Source organism: Haematobia irritans, chromosome 3, assembly GCF_050003625.1.
Source record: "Haematobia irritans isolate KBUSLIRL chromosome 3, ASM5000362v1, whole genome shotgun sequence".
NCBI classification, from domain to species: Eukaryota; Metazoa; Arthropoda; class Insecta; order Diptera; family Muscidae; genus Haematobia; species Haematobia irritans.
In genome coordinates this window covers 57,362,194-57,381,435 of record NC_134399.1, presented here as the reverse complement: position 1 = coordinate 57,381,435, position 19,242 = coordinate 57,362,194, and the positions used below count along the sequence as shown (strand labels likewise).

The 19,242-nt window shown below is 36.9% G+C and overlaps 1 protein-coding gene across 2 annotated transcripts in view; it reads left to right on the top strand.

Annotated features, from left to right (window-relative positions):
- Positions 1-17,973, top strand: part of LOC142228538 (diphthine methyltransferase) — a 37,751-nt gene extending 19,778 nt beyond the window's left edge. For both annotated transcript variants that reach the window (XM_075298998.1, XM_075298997.1), the window contains exon 2: positions 16,801-17,973. In XM_075298998.1, the coding sequence (XP_075155113.1) occupies positions 16,804-17,883 (1,080 nt within the window). In that variant the 5' untranslated portion in view covers positions 16,801-16,803 and the 3' untranslated portion in view covers positions 17,884-17,973. The remainder of the gene's footprint in view (positions 1-16,800) is intronic.
- Positions 17,974-19,242: the final 1,269 nt, after the last annotated feature.

Genomic DNA, 19,242 nt, shown 5'->3' with positions numbered 1-19,242 from the left:
TAGCCTTATTTCAACTGGTACAATTAACGACTATTTCCATATATGTGGTAAATAACTCCACAAAAAAATTGTTATTCATGACAGCAAAAATGTTCGCTAGAACAGCAGTTTTTGTTTGCTGAAAAAAGGAAAGCCGTAGCATGTAGTTGTTTCAGAAAACAAACGTTAGTTGAAATAGCAAACAAATACTGCTGAATTAGATAACGTGTTAGCTAACATTTTTCTGCAATAATTACTACAAATGTTTGTTGTCCTAGCATTTTTTCTTGATATTTTGAAATAAAATCCATAAAACATTTAATACAAGAACTTCTACATTTATTAAATATGTAAAATAAATAGAATTCCATCAAAGCCAATTGAAGAGGTATTGGCAGTTTAGTTTAAGTGTTGTCCAAGGTCTATAGTCGTATTCAGGTTTATGTTGGGTATAGCGATAGCCCGTTATTTTAGGTTAGGTTAGGATAGGTTAAAATGGCAGCCCGATTAAGTTTCAAGCTCACTTAGACTATTCAGTCAATTGTGATATCACATTTAACAAAAAGTACCTATTACATATGGGCACTTCTAGTTTTAACCACTGAACCTTTTCTATTATTTTCTTTCGTTGAACCAACCAGATTGTTCCAAAAACATTAACAGACTGCTTAAGTTAACGTTTTCCAAGTCCGCCAGTAATCTAAAGCTATATGCCCCTAAAATTTGCTTACGCCTTACACAAAATACAGGACACTCACACAAGAGGTGTGTAATTGATTGCTTTTCCTACGCATCATGACAGCTCATACAATAGTCATTATACTTCGCACCAATAGTTTTTGCAAATTCGCCTATCAGGCAGCGACCCGTTATAGCAGATATCAGAAGTTATATCTGACGTCTTGAAAACACTAGCATATCTAGTGTGCAATTCAAGTTTAAATGCTTAAATGCTTGGTGTCGTTACAACCCTTGCAATTCTCCCATCGAACATTTGCCATCATGACGGCCTTCTCACGCTGTAAGAGAGTAAGAGCCCGTTATTTTAGACTCAATCAGTCCATTGTGATGCTCCAGTGGTCAACTTCTCGCTTATCACTGGTTGCTGCCCGATTCCATGTTTAGTTCAATAACATAATATCTCCTTTTTATAATCGAGTCCGAACGGAGTGTCACGTTGCGGTGAAACCACTTAGAGAACCTTTGAAACCTTAAGAAATGACGCCAGCATTATTGAGAGGAGATAATCCACCCCTGAAAAACTTTATTGTGTTTGTTCGAAACCGGGATTGAACCCATGACTCTTTGTATGCAAAGCGGGCATGCTAAATATTAATAAACAACCCAGCAAAAAAAAGGATGTTCTTCTGAAGGCACAACATAAAAAGCACTTCCAAAAATGTCCTCCCAAAGAAGTTCTTTATTTTAACTACCCAGGAGGTTCTTTTGATTCAATTTTGCATAACTCGCATTTTTCATATTTTTAATGGGTAATTTAAACATTTTTCCTTCAAATATGTTAAAAACGGAGAAAGAATTAATAAAGTGGTACAAATTATTAAAATTTTGTCGAAAATACATAATGCTAAATCCATTCTAGAAAAATTGCGAATTTTTGAAAATTTTTGAGTTCGAACGTTGTAGACGAGCGTAAGAATGCATTAAAAATAATAAAAAATTAAAAGATTTATTTATATGGTAAAATATTACATAATTTTTGAATTCACATTCAAAACACTGAATTCGAATCACACGTTAAGAAGAGATGCAACTTAAGCGCAGCGGCTGTTGAAATGGTGGACATCCGTACTATAACAAGCCCATGTTAAATTAATCGCTTCTGCTACAATTTGGACCACTTCCGGATCCAAAGAGAACACTATCACTACTTTTTGGCGACGCTTTGTTTGCTGGGAATATATGAATCATTACCTAATTTTCATCCAAAGGACTACGAAAGAATGACAAATACAAACATAATCTCCGTAATAAAAGAAACAAAGGCATATTTATTAAGGTACCCAGCAAAAGAAATTGGAAATTCTTCTAAAGGCACAACTTTAAAATCACTTCCAAAAATGCCCTCCCAAAGATGTTCTTTATTTTAACTACACAGGAAGTTCTTTTGATACAATATTCTAAAACTAGGTTTTTTATATTTTTAATAAGAAATTTTAAATTATTTTGTTTCAAATAGGTTAGGTTAGGTTAAAGTGGCAGCCCGATTAAGCTTCAGGCTCCGTCCATTGATACCACATTAACTAAAAGTACCTATTACATATGGGTACTTCTAGTTTTAACCGCTGAACCTTCTCAATTATTTCCTTCTGTTCAACCAACCAGATTGTTCCAAAAAACATTAGCTCATACAGTAGTCATTATACTTCGCGCCAATAGTTTTTGAAAATCGCCTATCAGGCAGCGACCCGTTATAGCAGATATTAGGAGTGAAACATGACGTCTTGAGAACACTAACATATCTAGTGTGCGGTTTAAGTTTAAATGGGGCCATATTTGCTTGGTGTCGTTACAACCCTTGCAATTCTCCCATGCAACATTTGTCATCATAACATCCTTCTCATGCAGTAAGAGCTTGCAGGTAGCCAGAGGCATACCAACAGACTAACTCATCCGCTTCGTAGTTCCCAGGTATGTTCCTATGGACAGCACCCATATTAGGTGAATATTGTACTGCTCAACCATCTCGTTGAGAGATTTGCGGCAGTCGATGGGAATCTGTCCCTGACTTATTGAATGCGCCTGAGATACACAAGCACGACAAACGCTGAACTTTATCTAAAATTGTCGGCTGCTGAAGTGCCGGCCACCAGACTACAACACCATATAGCTATAGTGATTTTGAATGACCGTAAAATGTAGTTGATCGAGATAGCAGAGGCCTTAAATATATCAAAGGAGCGTGTTGGTCATATCATTCATCAATATTTGGATATGCGGAAGCTCTGTGCAAAATGGGTGCCGCGCGAGCTCTCATTTGACCAAAACAACAACGTGATGATTCTGAGCGGTGTTTGCAGCTGTTAACTCGTAATACACCCGAGTTTTTCCGTCGATATGTGACAATGGATGAAACATAGCTCCATCACTACACTCCAGAGTCCAATCGACAGTCGGCTGAGTGGACAGCGACCGGTGAACCGTCTCCGAAGCGTGGAAAGACTCAAAACTGCGCTGGCAAAGTAATGGCCTCTGTTTTTTTGGGATGCGCATGGAATAATTTTTATCGATTATCTTGAGAAGGGAAAACCCATCAACAGTGGTTATTATATGGCGTTATTGTAGCGTTTGAAGGTCGAAATCGCGGCAAAACGGTCCCATATGAAGAAGAAAAAAGTGTTGTTCCACCAAGACAACGCACCGTGCCACAAGTCATGGAGAACGATGGCAAAAATTCATGAATTGGGCTTCGAATTGCTTCCCCACCCATCGTATTCTCCAGATCTGGCCCCCAGCGATTTTTTTGTGTTCTCAGACCTCAAAAGGATGCACGCAGGGAAAAAATTTGGCTGCAATGAAGAGGTGATCGCCGAAACTGAGGCCTATTTTGAGGCAAAACCGAAGGAGTACACCAAAATGGTATCAAAAAATTGGAAGGTCGTTATAATCGTTATATCGCTCTTGATGGGAACTATGTTGAATAATAAAAACGAATTTTGACAAAAAATTTGTTTTTCTTTGTTAGACCGGGGACTTATCAGCCAACCTGTTAATCTGTATTGTATTTATTCTCATTGGATTATTTGTCTGTTAAATAGTTTGTGTTAGTTTACAATAACAAGTGGGCTTTGCTTTCTTGTACCAGTTGTTTTGTTTTTGTACATGTATTTTTCTCAGTGGCTGTGGATATACATACATACTAGAGGTCTGCATCGAATAACTTTTCACTACATGTATGCAATTCCCTGTCGAATATAGTACATACACTGTCTTTCTCTCAGAGCGCAAGTAGTGAAGTGAAGAGAACACTTGCTTGTCAAATACCACCAAGTACTTATCCGAAACAATATGTGTTCCAAAAAAAAGGAACAATAAAAATGTAAGTACTTGAGAAAAGTACAACATTTCTCAGTTATGTGCGAAGCAAAACTTTCCATAATTATTAATCATAGATATGTATGTATGTCACATATTTAATATATTTATGTATGTCACACAATTACCTTAACGTTAGCCGTTCTTTATATCAATCCGAAAACATATATTATGGAGAGTAACTGTTTTCTTGTATTTCTGAAACTGCACGTGGTACATGGAGTACTTTAAGAAGTTTTGTTGTCGCAACATACTCGACGTGATTACTATGAGTACACATCAATAAGAGAGAAAGAGGAATATGTGTTTGTTGGTAGTGAAGACATCAGAGCAGTGCTGCCGCTACTGAAAAATTGAGTGAAGTAAATTTTGGAAAAAAAGTGGAGTAGATTCAATAAAATTGAAGTAGCATACATTTTTGAAAACAAAACAATAGACTTTATTTTATTATACCCTCCACCATAGGATGGGGGTATATTAACTTTGTCATTCCGTTTGTAACACATCGAAATATTGCTCTAAGACCCCATAAAGTATATATATTCTGGGTCGTGGTGAAATTCTGAGTCGATCTGAGCATGTCCGTCCGTCCGTCTGTTGAAATCACGCTAACTTCCGAACGAAAGAAGCTATCGACTTGAAACTTGGCACAAGTAGTTGTTATTGATGTAGGTCGGATGGTATTGCAAATGTCATATCGGTCCACTCCTACGTATAGCCCCCATATAAACGGAGCCCCAAATTTGGCTTGCAGAGCCTCTTGGTGGAGCAAAATTCATACGATCCGGTTGAAATTTGGTACGTGGTGTTAGTATATGGTCTCTAACAACCATGCAAAAATTGATCCACATCGGTCCATAATTATATATAGGCCCCATATAAACTGATCCCCCGATTTGGCTTGCGGAGCCTCTAAGAGAACCAAATTTCATCCGATCCGGCTGAAATTTGGTACATGGTGTAAGTATATGGTCTCTAACAACTATGCAAAATTTGGTCCACATCGCACGCTCACAAAAAATCGCTTCTGTAACATATACTCCCAAACATATTTTGCTTCAAGCATATATATTTTTGGGTATTGCCCAAACATTTATATGTTTGATCTCTTCCAATATATAATATGTTTGAAAGTATATTGGTCTAAACAATATATGTTTGGGTAGTCTAAGTTCCAAATATTTTGTATTTTTGCATCCAAATTCAATAATGTTGTCTTCCAAAAAACAATATGTTATTATGTGAACATATAATATGTTTGGAAGCATTTTGCACCCAAAAATATTATATGCTTAAAAAAAATTCTCCCAAACAATATTGTGCTCAAAATTTTATTTATTTATTTATATATTTACAATCATAATGAATTATGAAAATAAACAGGTAATATAGGTGCTAACAACATAGGTTTTCGACCTGAATGCTCAAAATTTTGTTTCTGCCCAATTGTATATTCCCCGACATCTTTCTCACTTCCACGAGATTTTTTAGTTCTTAGCACCTTTTTCTGTAATACAAACATTGTAGAAGAAATTATTCAATTTTATGATTTTTTTATTTTAATTTTACCTTTTGCCGGATGGGGATTCGAACAGCGGACCACACAGTTTGTAAGGATCAAAGAAGTAGCTGATCAATTGCCCAAGGAAAAATAAAATGTTAATTTTGTAATAACAAGCAACAACCACCAACTTAATTCAATATCGCTCCCTGTTAAGTAGCGCTCCAAGCTACTAAACACATATATGTTTATATGCTATTTCTAAATTAATATATGTTTGCATTCAAGCATATTATATTTACAAACATTTTATGTCCCAAACATAATATGTTCTAACATATTAACATATATGTCCCACACATGTTATGCTAGTTTATGAACATTATATGCTTGCACTCAAAAATATTGTGTTTAAAAATTTGTGTTCCAAACATATAATGTTTATAGCCAAACATATGAAAAACAGTCTTTTTCAACCGTGCGGTTAATAATTCAATCATTAAAACCGCTATGTTCATCGTAATTAAAGGAATAGTACAATTAGGTAATATGGGGAAAAATTTAAAAATTTGAAGCAGAACAAAAAGTGAAGCAGATTTTTGGAAGAAGGAGTGACGAAGTAAATTTTGTGAAAATGAAGCAAAATACTTCGATTGAAGTAGTAGCGGCAGCACTGCATCACAGTAGACCCAAGAAGTTACTCGTGGCTTTTGGTGTTCATTAAAATGTGTACCAATTGTTTTGCGACTCTCTCAAATAGACGTACTCATTTAGCAAGTACACGTGTACTCAGCATTTACAAATGGAGTTGTGCAGACCTCTAATACATACATTATTATGAAGAAACCCTAACCTCTCTCTCCGAGATGCCGCAAATAAGATGGGTGTATCGTCTACAACCGTGCATCGAGCCAAAAACCGAGCCGGACTATCGACTTACAAGAAGGTAGTGTCTCCAAATCGCGATGATAAACAAAATACGACGACCAAAGCGCGATCCCGGAGGCTGTACACGACGATGCTGACGAAGTTTGACTGCGTGGTAATGGACGACGAAACCTACGTCAAAGCCGACTACAAGCAGCTTCCGGGACAGGAGTTTTATACGGCAAAAGGAAGTGGAAAGCTACACACAGAAAACAAATTGGTTGGAAATCTGTTGTACTAACGAAAATTCTACATTCAGAGTTATATATCAGTTCTGCCAATCTATTTACTTGGATCACAAGCATTTTTTTGTCCTTAATACCATTTGGCTATAATTTCAAAAGATTCTCGGTTGTAAATGAAAATAAATGATTGTAGCAATTAAATGACTCTCTTTTGAAAATTTTTATTTGAATTCCATTCATGTGACCTACCTTAAATAAATTTCGTAACTCTCATTTAGTGGTCCGCACTGATATATGGTAGTCTCAGCCGAATGTCTTTTGATGAATTTCTCAAATGTCATTTCTATTTGAACAAATTGTTTATTATTCAAATAAGACATTTTTATTTGTTTCAAATTAAAACTAAAAACAGCGGAATTTTATGTTACATGTTGACTTCACAACGAAAAGCATATACATAATACATAGGATGACAATATGAACTATGGATTTTAACTGTTCATGGCGCCTCCCGTTTTGTATCAGGTAATCGAAGATATGATACATTTGTGGATATGTCCTGGAATTAGTTTTATTAACTCCAACACGGATACATGTACCCCAGAACTTTCTAATTTTATTTCTTAATATCCATATAATAGTGGCCTATTTTTAAGAGCAATCAACTCGGAGTAACCAGTGATTTGGTTCTGGTGTTTAAGAAGCTACAGAGACGAAAGCAGTTGGATATGGAAAATCTTACTAAATTAGACCGTCAAAAAAATTTTTTTTTGCTCTAAGAGTCTGGGTGTGGATACATTTTGATGCAATAACTAGAGATTCTAGACAAAAATTTTTATCTACTAATTACATACATTTAGCGTATTTAGAATTATTTGTACCACTATACCTATATGTAAATAAAATAAAATATAATATTTAACGGTGACGTAATTGATTTTTAAATATATTTTTAATTCGGTCATGAGTAGTATTTATGTGGGCAACACAACGCAATGATGAAGGTAGTCACAACCAAAACCATATGTGGTATTAGTTGTGTTGACCGAATCATTCGGGTGACACAACTGCCAACTAATAGTAGCTGCAACTGCCAAAAGGAGGTTGGCAATAAATTCGGTTATCACAACCAATCTGTATTCTCTGTGTAGCAGATATTTTCAAGTACATAAAACTGTCAAAGTTCGCAAAGAAATATCTGGTTTGGCAAGCCATCTGTACCTGTGGCTTGAAAAGCAGCATTTTCATAGCTTCCGTGACTGTCAACCAAGAAATTTACGTAAAAGAGTGTTTGAATAAACGTCTGCTGCCTTTCCTGAAGAAACACGGTTGTTCCGTACTGTTTTGGCCGGATTTGGCATCTTGCCATTACGGTAAAAAGGCCATGGAATGGTACGCTGCCAACAACGTGCAGGTGGTTCCCAAGGACAAGAACCCTCCCAACACGCCAGAGCTCCGCCCAATTGAGAAATACTGGGCAATTGTCAAGCGAACCTAAAGAAGACCAAAAAACTGCTAAGGACGAGCAGCAGTTCAAGGCAAACTGGCTTTCTGCGGCGAAGAAGGTGGACAAGGTGGCTGTACAAAATCTGATGGCAGGTGTCAAGCGTGAGGCCCGGCAATTCGGATTTGGAAAAGCGAAAGCCTAACTGAATATTTTTACTGAATTTTATACTAATTGAACTTGAAATAGAAATTTAATTTGATTTTTTAAATAAACGATTTCACCAATTTACACGCGTTTTCCCTTGACCAAATTTTGAGAGTATCACCCTTTATGAACACATGTTAAATTTTGTTTCGATCTGTTCAAAAAAGACGTACCCGCATTTCATGCTGTCATAAAATATTTACATAAAAAAGGTGTATCGGGACAAGAAATTCATAATGATATGGTGAATGTGTTAGGTGAAAGTGCTCCTTCATATGCAACCGTAAAAAATAGGGTTGGTGAATTTAAACGTGGTCGTACAAGCATTGAAGATGAACCACGTAGTGGACGTCCAAAAACAGCAACAACAACAGAAATTGTAGCCAAAATGCATGATATGGTATTAAATGATCGACGAATAAAAGTGCGTGAAATTGCTAATATCATGGGCATCTCAAATGATCGAGTCCATTTAATTTTGCGTGAAGAACTACAGAAGGAAAAGCTTTCTATAAGATGGGTGCCGCATTTGTGAATAGTCGATCAAAAACGCATAAGAATGAATGTTTCTCAAGCTTGTTTGAATCGTTTTAAGCGAAATAAAATGGATTTTAAGCGTCGTTTCATAACTGTTGATGAGACATGGATCCATCACTATACTCCAGAGACAAAAGAACAATCCAAACAGTGGACTGACGCTGGAGGAAATTCGAGAAAAACGTCCTGGCTTACAACACAAAAAATTAATTGTTCATCAAGACAACGCACAAGCGCACAAGAGTGTTTTAACAATGGCTAAAATCAACGAATTAAAATACGAGTTGCTTGACCACCGACCTTATTCTCCTGACTTAGCTCACAGTGACTTTTACTTGTTCCCAAATCTAAAAAAATCCTTGCTGGCAAGCGTTTTACCGTAAACCACTATTTTGAAGACCTTGAGGAAAACTATTTTAATCAAGGGATAGAATTGCTAGAAAAGCATTGGACTAAGTGTATTGAAGTTTCAGGAAATTATATTGAAAAATAAAAATATTTTTGAAAAACTAACTATTCTCTTTCATTGATAGGCTAAGAAGTTTCCGAACCGCCTTCGTATTGAGGCAGTGGGATATTTTCATTTGACTTTTGTTATAGTTTATTTTAATTTTATTTTGTTACTGAATTCACCATGGTATGCTCGAATGAGGATTGTAAAATTGCTTCTGATGATGAGATTGTTATTGTATGCTGGCTTTGTGATGGGCATTGGCATTCGAGGTGTGCTGGACTGGCTGCTGGTGGTAGATGAGTTGTACGTTGGTAACAACGGTCTTAGATGGTGTTGTGTGAGATGTAGGAAGATTAGTGTGGAGTTCTATAACTTTTTTAGGGAGGCTACGTCTGAGGTGACTACGTTGACGCGTGACTTATGGGAGCTGTATTCGAACTTTGTGAAATTTTCGACGTTGTTTGATAGGTTTCCAGATCTTTCGTCATTTGTTGCCTCTCCTGTATCGGGTACGAAACGAAAGAGGTCTTCGAAAAAGTCGTCGCCGAAGGAGGGTCGTACTAAGGTTGTTAGGACTGGTTCGGGGCTGCCGAAATCTGGTGTGGGATCATCAACGGTTGGGGGTGCGTCATCATCACTGCCCCGAGCGGCTGTGACTGTATCATCACTGCCCCGAGCGGTTGTGACTGCTCCTATTTCTTGTGATCCTCTTCCAGGTATTGTAGCTGAACAGTCCACGCAAGCTCCTGTACCGCCGATTCCTTTGGTGACTGACTCGACTTCTTCGCGGGGTCGTGTGGTTGATTCAGGTTTGTCTCTCATAAGTTTCGCGACTCCTACTTTGTCGGATTGCCTTCAGGCTCAACCAAAGGGGAAAAGGTCGAAGAGACTCAATATGGCTGCCTAAAAGAGGGTAGTTTTTGTTTCTCGTTTTCCCCCGGAGACGACGGCTGAGGACATTGATTGTTATATTAGGTCTAGGGTCGATAGTATATCGGATTTTAGGACTATTAGGTTGAAGTCTCAGTCCTTTGAGAATAGATCTTCATTTAAGATTATTGTCGATGCTGATCTCTTCGATACGCTGTGTAATCGTGATTTTTGAAGATCCGGAGGTATGGTGTTGACTTTTATGGGGACCAGTCCATTGCGGACTGTTTCGCGGGCTTTTTTGAATCTGTTTATAGAAAGAGTGCTTATGATGCTGATGGTTCATATCCCTACTCTATTAGGTCGCTTGATAGGGTGTCAATTCCATTATTTTATAGTCTGTCTGTGTGTGGGTATTTGCGTGGGGTTGAGGCGTCCACTAGTGGTGGTCCAGATGGGATTCCTGGGATATTTCTGAGGTTTTGCTCCGAATGTCTCTCTGCTCCATTGTCGATGTTATTTAATAGTTCATTGAGGTTCGTTTATTTCCCTCTAAGATGGAGGAGCTCTTTTGTCGTACCACTTCATAAGTCGAGGAGCCCCTTTGATGCGGGTAATTATAGGGGGATAGGAAAATTGAGTGCTATTCCCAAGGTTTTTGAAAAGATGGTGACTGATGTTTTGTCGCATGGCATTTCTTCCATACTGGATCCCTGCCAGCATGGTTTTCGTAAGGGCCTATCGACTACTACGAAGTTGGTGGAATTTACTTCTGATGTTATTAATCAGTTTGTTGTTGGGAATCAGACTCATGTTACTTATACGGATTTTAGTAAGACTTTTGACCGGGTGAATCATAAGCTCTTGTTATATAAGCTGGATAGGATTGGAACAAAAGTGTAGTGGCCAACTTTTGGCTTGGATTTTGTCGTATCTTGATTGCCGTACGCAGATTGTGTCTTTTTGTGATTCCTATTCAAGGTGCTTTGATGTCCCATCATGTGTGTCTCAGGGTAGTCATTTTGCGCCTGTCTTATCTTTGTTATTTATAAACGATTTACCTCAGTCCGTAGTTAACTCTAGGATTTTGATGTATGCTGATGACGTTAAGTTATTCTCCTCGTTTGATAAGAGGCTTTTTACTGCCCTTGTTAGACCTATTCTAGATTATGGTTCTATCGTGTGGGATCCTCAGTATGAAGTTTACATTGATAGGATAGAATCGGTTCAGAAGCAGAACAGTGATTTTGTTTGGAACAGTGATTTTGTTCTTCCTTCATACACTTCTAGATTGAGGCTGTTTAATTTGCATACTCTCAGGAGCCGACGGACGATGTTGAGCTCCATGATGATATATAGGTTAGTTAGTGGGGATATTCCATGCTCGGAATTGATTTATAGGATTAGGATAAATGTTCCTTTTAGGGCATCTAGGAATTACCAGTTTCTTTACATTGGTTTTCAACGTTCGAATTATGCTTCTGTGGAACCTATTCGTAGGATATGCATTATTTTTAATTCAATCTATCATCTAGTTGACACTAACCTTAGTATTGATATGATGAAGTCTAGAATTTTAGCATATTTGGATAACTAATACATTAGTTTCATTGAATAACCTAATATTTGATCTTGTGTTTTAATATATCCGGCTGATGAGTCCTTCTCTGTAGCTGGTCAAATCCCTCTGCCTCCACCCCTCCATGGTCCGGATCATGGTGTGTACGCTGTCCCTACGTCATGGGGACGTGGCCCTCACGGTTGGAAGGGGCCGGAAAGTGAGCGTTGGGACCGTTCGTTAAAAAAAAAACAATATTTGTCTAACCACTGCCGTGTATAGCCAATGCACAATTTTCGGTTTTAGTCCCTACTTTTTTCCTATTGCCTTTTTACACGAGTACAAAGCTACATTTGCTTTCCTCGCCCTTTCTTCAGTATTAAGCCTAAAGTTCAGCTTCATGTTCAAAATAACGCTAGTTCAGAAGGTTGTTTATAGCATTCCAAAGAAGAGGTGATAGAACTCCTCCTTGGGGAGTGTCTCTGTTCACATAACTTTGTATGTTTGCTTGTCCTAGTGTGGCTGAAATACTTCTCTTCATTAGAAGTTGGTCTAACAGCCTAAGTATACCTGGATCAACATTCAGATTTCCCACTCCATTTAATATCGAGCTCGGTTGGTCGTTATTGAATGCTCCTTCGATGTCTAGGAACGCCACGATTGTGTATTCATTGAACGATAGTGAGCTTTCAATAAAGCTGACTAGTTCATGCAATGCGGTCTCAGTAGACCTGCCCTTCGAGTATGCATTCTGTCGTTTTGAGAGCAAACTTGAATCGACGCTAGTTCTAAGAGAAATATCTATCATCCTCTCCAGAGTCTTAAGTAGGAATGAGGATAAGCTGATTGGTCGAAAATCCTTCGCACTCGAGTGAGAGGCTTTTCCCGCTTTAAGGCCGGTATGCACCTCTAGCGAAAAATTTCATTCCCATAAGAAATGCAGAGTCTTAAGTAGGAATGAGGATAAGCTGATTGGTCGAAAATCCTTCGCACTCGAGTGAGAGGCTTTTCCCGCTTTAAGGCCGGTATGCACCTCTAGCGAAAAATTTCATTCCCATAAGAAATGCATTGCTATTTATGCTAACGAAATTTTCGGTAGCGTTCAATTTCGTAAGCTAGTACACACCTCTAATGAAAATAACAGGGTTGTCAAAAGTATATTTTGGCAGAAAACATTTAATTTATTACAATCATTGTGTGCGTAAAAGTTTTAAAAGGTCTATAAATAATAAACAATTTATTTGAGGAATATTTGGAACATATATTAACAATTTTTAAAAGCGATTAGCTGGTTTAAAATTTGTGTACACAGTCCTGTTTTTTTGTTGTAGACTTAAATAAATTTTTGCTACCGAAAATTTCGCTAGAGGTGCATACCGGCCTTTAGGTATGAAAACGACTTTTGTTTCCCTCCACTTTTCTGGAATATATGCAAAGTTTATACATCCTTTATATATCACCGTCACCCACTGCCGGAGTATTTCCATTAGGTCCGGGGGATTTGAATGGTCCAAAGCTATTTGAAGCCCATTTTATTCTAGATTCCGATACAATTTCCTCGATAGGTTTGGTATATTTATGCTTATATTTATCTCCGGTATTTCTGATATCATCATATTGAACGTACACCTATTCCAGTCAGCATTCCTCACATTTGGCGGAAATATGGTACGTAACGATGATCTGAGAAGCTATGTTCCCTCAAAATTTGCCACTCAAACATCTTATCAATCAGTTCCGGAGAGGCCAATGTGACGTCCAGAACCTCTTGCCTATTTCTGATGACGAAGGTTGGTGCATCTCCCTTATTGCAAACTACCAGGTTAGTGCGCAAAATAAATTCTATTAGTGACTCTCCCCTTGCATTAGTATCACTACTTCCCTAAAAAACTCATTATGGGATGTGATGCACATCATACCCATAATGAGTTTTGTGTTTGTTTTAATTGACTCCTCAACCAAGGTGATCACGGCTCATGGAGGCATTTCCTTATCATGTCCCATGTTGACCGAAGATACCCAATATTTGCATTTGGATATCTATAGACTGGCTACGACAGTGTCTACATTGCTCAATGAAGGAAGCAGAAATAAGTTAAGTTCTTTTTGGCATAGGGTCGTTTTTTGGGACAAAGACAATCGCTATTTATTTTGGAAAAAATCGGTTCAGATTTAGATATAGCTGCCATATATATTTATCCCCGATCTGGTCATAATTGGCGTGTTTATCAACCGATGTTATTCAAATTCAGTATATCGGAATATTTTATGATTCTCGAAAAACTTGCAAAATATCATCTAAATCGGTTGAGATTTAGATATAGCTCCCATATATATCTTTCGTCCGATTTAGACTCATATGACCACAGAGGCAAAAGTTTACTACCGATTTTCGTGAAATTTTGCATAAAGTGTAGAATTGACATTCTACCAATGTTTGGTAAATTTGATTGAAATCTTTCCCCCGATATGGGCTAATACCGTCCCAGAAGCCAGGGTTTTACCCCAATTTAGTTGAAATTTTGCGCTAGGAGTACAATTAGTTGTGTAGTCAAGTGTGCCCAATTTTATTGAAATCGGTTCAGATTTAGATATAACTCCCATATATATCGTTCGCCCGATTTAAACTCATATGACCACAGTGGCCAATCGTTTACTCCGATTTAATTGAAATTTTGCACAGGGAGTAGAATTGGCATTGTAGCTATGCGTGCCAAATTTGGTCGGTTCAGATTTAGATATAGCTCCCATATATAGCTTTTGCGAAGTTTCCTTAAAATTGCTTCAGATTTAAATGTTTCCCATATTATTTTACTAACATTGTGTTCCAACCTAGTGCATTAGCCGACTTAAATTTTGAGTCTATAGATTTTGTAGAAGTCTATCAAATTCTGTCCAGATCGAGTCATATTTAAATGTATGTATTTGGGACAAACCTTTATATATAGCCCCCAACACATTTGACGGATGTGATATGGTATCGAAAATGTATATCTACAAAGTGGTGCAGGGTATAATATAGTCGGTCCCGCCGGACTTTAGACTTTCCTTACTTGTTTTATTCCATCCATACTTTTATATACATATTTTTATTTTCAATTGTTTCCATAGAAAAATGTTTAAAATTTACAATATGGCATCTCTGTAATGTATACAAAATTCAAAACAATTCTCATTTTATAGAACAGTTCTACGAGTTTTTGAAAAGGGCTGCTCATTTCATTGGCACTTGTGAGCGGCACTCAAATAAAAAAGGGTTTTTATGTTTTTTCAGCTCATTTTTGAGCAAAGTTCAAACAATGGTTTTAAGCATATGTTTTTTAAGAATTTGTTCAAACATACTGTTTTTTGTGCAGTACAAACATGTTATTTTGCACCATAAGCATATCTATTTTTAAGGCTTCAAAATGTTACTTTCTATCCTAAATATTATTGTGCTGGACTTCCTAGACTAACTTTGATGAAAAAGTAAATTTAGCTTTTTCACATACCTCCCTAAATTGGTCCATACCGATCACCAGATTTGACTTCTGGAGCCCTTAAAACCGTAAATAGATCTGTTCGCGTACCTTTCCAGTAACAAGGAAGAGAGTATGACTGTATTTTACTCTCTTTGCTGAAAAGTACACGAACGGCATACAGTAATTATTTGCACATTCAAAATTTCAGCTTCATTAAAAACGAATCCTGTTTTTTTAATATATAATATATATAGTATAGAATTTTATATGCTTTTACAATATTTGGTGTTTCATCAAGAAAACAAAGGAAAGAAAACAAATTAAAGCCAAATTAAAAAAATCACTCAATTGCAGACGTAAAAGAGCCCTCTATGGTGTGCAGACAAACTTCCTTGGAACGCCAAATTAAAAAATTGAGTGATATATTTAATTTGGCTTTAATTTGTTTTCTTGATGAAACACCAAATATTGTAAAAGCATATAAAATTCTATACATCCACACCTTTTTTGTAATGCAAATTGACGGTAATTCTCGTTTTCCAAAAAGTAATTGAGTCACTTGACTGCGCAATTGAGTGGAATGACTGCGCACTGCAAATAAACAAACCCATGGTGAATTATCAAAGTATGTATCTATTTTAATTGGTCTATGATATAAAGGTTTCCAAGATTTTACTGGGGAAAAATCTCTAGCAAAATCTTGCATTTCTCTATCTGATAATTGTCAAATATAGTCTCTCTCCGGCTCTCTTTTGCTGGCTTTTTGGTGTAAACGAACTACTTCCAAGGCAATAGGAAAGAGAAAATGGGGAAAAACGAAATATTACGCATACTGTTAACCACGTAGGTGAGAATGTGACGGCATGCAAATTTCGTTGGAAACCTCATAACATATTTCTTGAAGGAAATATACACAAAATAGATAATTTATATATTCTGAAGAATAATTTGGACGAATCTGCCCAAAAAATGGGTCTGGAAGACGAATTTGTGTTTGTCCAAGATAATGACCCCAAGCATTCGTCCTATATTCTTAAGGAATAATTGCCAAAAAAGTATTACCTCACCCTCCACAGAACCCGGACATGAATCTAATTGAACACCTGTGGGCATATGTGAAGACAAAGCTGAAGAACTTTAACATTTTTAGCAAAGAAACTCTCAAAAACGTGCTTTTGGATATATGGAACTCAATTCCCGTAGATTTGACGAAAACCCTAACCACTCAATGCCAAATAGACTCCAGGCAGTAGAAAACCCTAAGGACTATCATACAAAATATTAAAAATTTGTAATATTTAGCGTTTAAAACAATAACTTTTATTTATTTTTAGTGTACAAGTTTTTTTTGGCCAACTGATATTAACCCTTTTTTGTTTTTGTTTTTTTATTTCCCTAAACAGATTTGAATCTGAATTAATTTTCTTTCTATATTGTAGCTTTAATTTAAGGTATAATACATATATATTTAGTTCGTATTTTTCTTGTCGTTTCACAATTTATTTCAAATTGATAGGTGTACAACTTTTTTGCTGACTGTATATTAAATTACAAAAAGAATTTGCTTATGTGTACTTTTTTAAAATACTATAAAAAATAACGACATATGTACATATACTTTCAGATAATGCTGGACATACAATTAATTCATTCTGTCGATACTGAGTATTCAGCTGATTCTGTGGAGTGGTGTCCCCATCCTGGCTACAACAACTTATTTGTTTGTGGTACCTACCAACTCAAAGAAAAAACTGAAGACAATCCTGGAGAAACACCAGTATGCCAACGTAAAGGTCGTATATACCTATATGAGTTTGATACAAATTTAGAAACTTTGGTGGAGCTAGATCGTATCGAAACAGCAGCAATATTAGATATGAAATGGTTGAGTTCATCCAATAATGAACTACCTATCTTGGCAGCGGCAACAGCATTGGGAAATATTGACATATTCCTTATTGAGGAGTCAAAACTTAAATACATTCAAGGTACCAACCTTAATCCCGTTGACAAAGACTTGCTGGCATTATCACTAGATTGGGGCAAATCTGTAGCTGGTGAAAACATGGCTAGCAATAATCTCGAAGACCGCATAATTACTTCCGATTCCAAAGGAAATATTAGTCTACTATCGTGGTCGGCGGAGAGAAATCTGGAAATGATACGAACATGGCATGCTCATGATTTTGAGGCATGGATTTGTGCATTCGATAAGTGGAATAAAAATCTTGCCTATACAGGGGGTGATGACACATTTCTACTTGCCTACGATATGCGAACAGATTCCCGGGTATTTCTCAATAAGTCCCATAACGCTGGTGTCACTTGTCTGTTAAGCCATCCAAAACGGGAAAATATTCTCTTAACTGGCAGTTACGATGAAAAGCTACGCATATTCGACAGTAGATCCATGAAGGCACCTTTGGCGGAGATTGACTTGCAAGGTGGAATATGGCGCATTAAATCTGATCCCCTAAATCACAATTTTATAATATGCGCTTGCATGTATCACAACTTTAGTGTTGTGGATCTTACAAACGTGAATTCTCCTCTCTTGGTCGGAGAGTTCAACGAGCACAAAAGCATTTGTTACGGCGCTGATTGGTGCTTGAACGTTGACGAAAGTGATGCCGCAAAATTGTATATGGCAACTTGTTCATTTTATGACCACAAATTATGCATTTCAAGTATTGACCAACTGATATAATTGATTTTATAATTTAACATATGAAGATCTACATTCTCTCTTTTCATGAAAGTGAGTTTTTAAAACAAATTAAAGACAAATATCGCAAAAGTTGTTCTCATTTGGAACTGAGTTAGGTAAATGAGACTATTCAAATAATTCGTTGTGGGATACACTTCAAGGATCTCGAACAATCTAAGCGTTGTTTAGGTCTTAGTCTTATTTGTAATTGAATCATCCTCTCTTTTTCTATACTAAAGGGTGATTCTTTTGAGGTTAGGATTTTCATGCATTAGTATTTGACAGATCACGTGGGATTTCAGACATGGTGTCAAAGAGAAAGATGCTCAGTATGCTTTGACATTTCATCATGAATAGACTTACTAACGAGCCACAACGTCGAATTTTCAGTGAATGGGCCCTAGAAAAGTTGGCAGAAAATCCGCTTTTTTATCGACAAATTTTGTTCAGCGATGAGGCTCATTTCTGGTTGAATGGCTACGTAAATAAGCAAAATTGCCGCATTTGGAGTGAAGAGCAACCAGAAGCCGTTCAAGAACTGCCCATGCATCCCGAAAAATGCACTGTTTGGTGTGGTTTGTACGCTGGTGGAATCATTGGACCGTATTTTTTCAAAGATGCTGTTGGACGCAACGTTACGGTGAATGGCGATCGCTATCGTTCGATGCTAACAAACTTTTTGTTGCCAAAAATGGAAGAACTGAACTTGGTTGACATGTGGTTTCAACAAGATGGCGCTACATGCCACACAGCTCGCGATTCTATGGCCATTTTGAGGGAAAACTTCGGAGAACAATTCATCTCAAGAAATGGACCGGTAAGTTGGCCACCAAGATCATGCGATTTGACGCCTTTAGACTATTTTTTGTGGGGCTACGTCAAGTCTAAAGTCTACAGAAATAAGCCAGCAACTATTCCAGCTTTGGAAGACAACATTTCCGAAGAAATTCGGGCTATTCCGGCCGAAATGCTCGAAAAAGTTGCCCAAAATTGGACTTTCCGAATGGACCACCTAAGACGCAGCCGCGGTCAACATTTAAATGAAATTATCTTCAAAAAGTAAATGTCATGGACCAATCTAACGTTTCAAATAAAGAACCGATGAGATTTTGCAAATTTTATGCGTTTTTTTTAAAAAAAAAGTTATCAAGCTCTTAACAAATCACCCTTTAGTTGAAGCCCTTTGCATGAGAACAAAATTTAATCTAAAAAAATTAATCAAATATTATTAGTTGTACCATTAACTACTTCTGCGCAACTCCTGCCATTGGTTAGGATTAAATTAAATATTAATGATATCCTATGGTTCAGGTTCAAATAGAGATCATAAGCCATTTTACCAAAATTTAATACCAATTT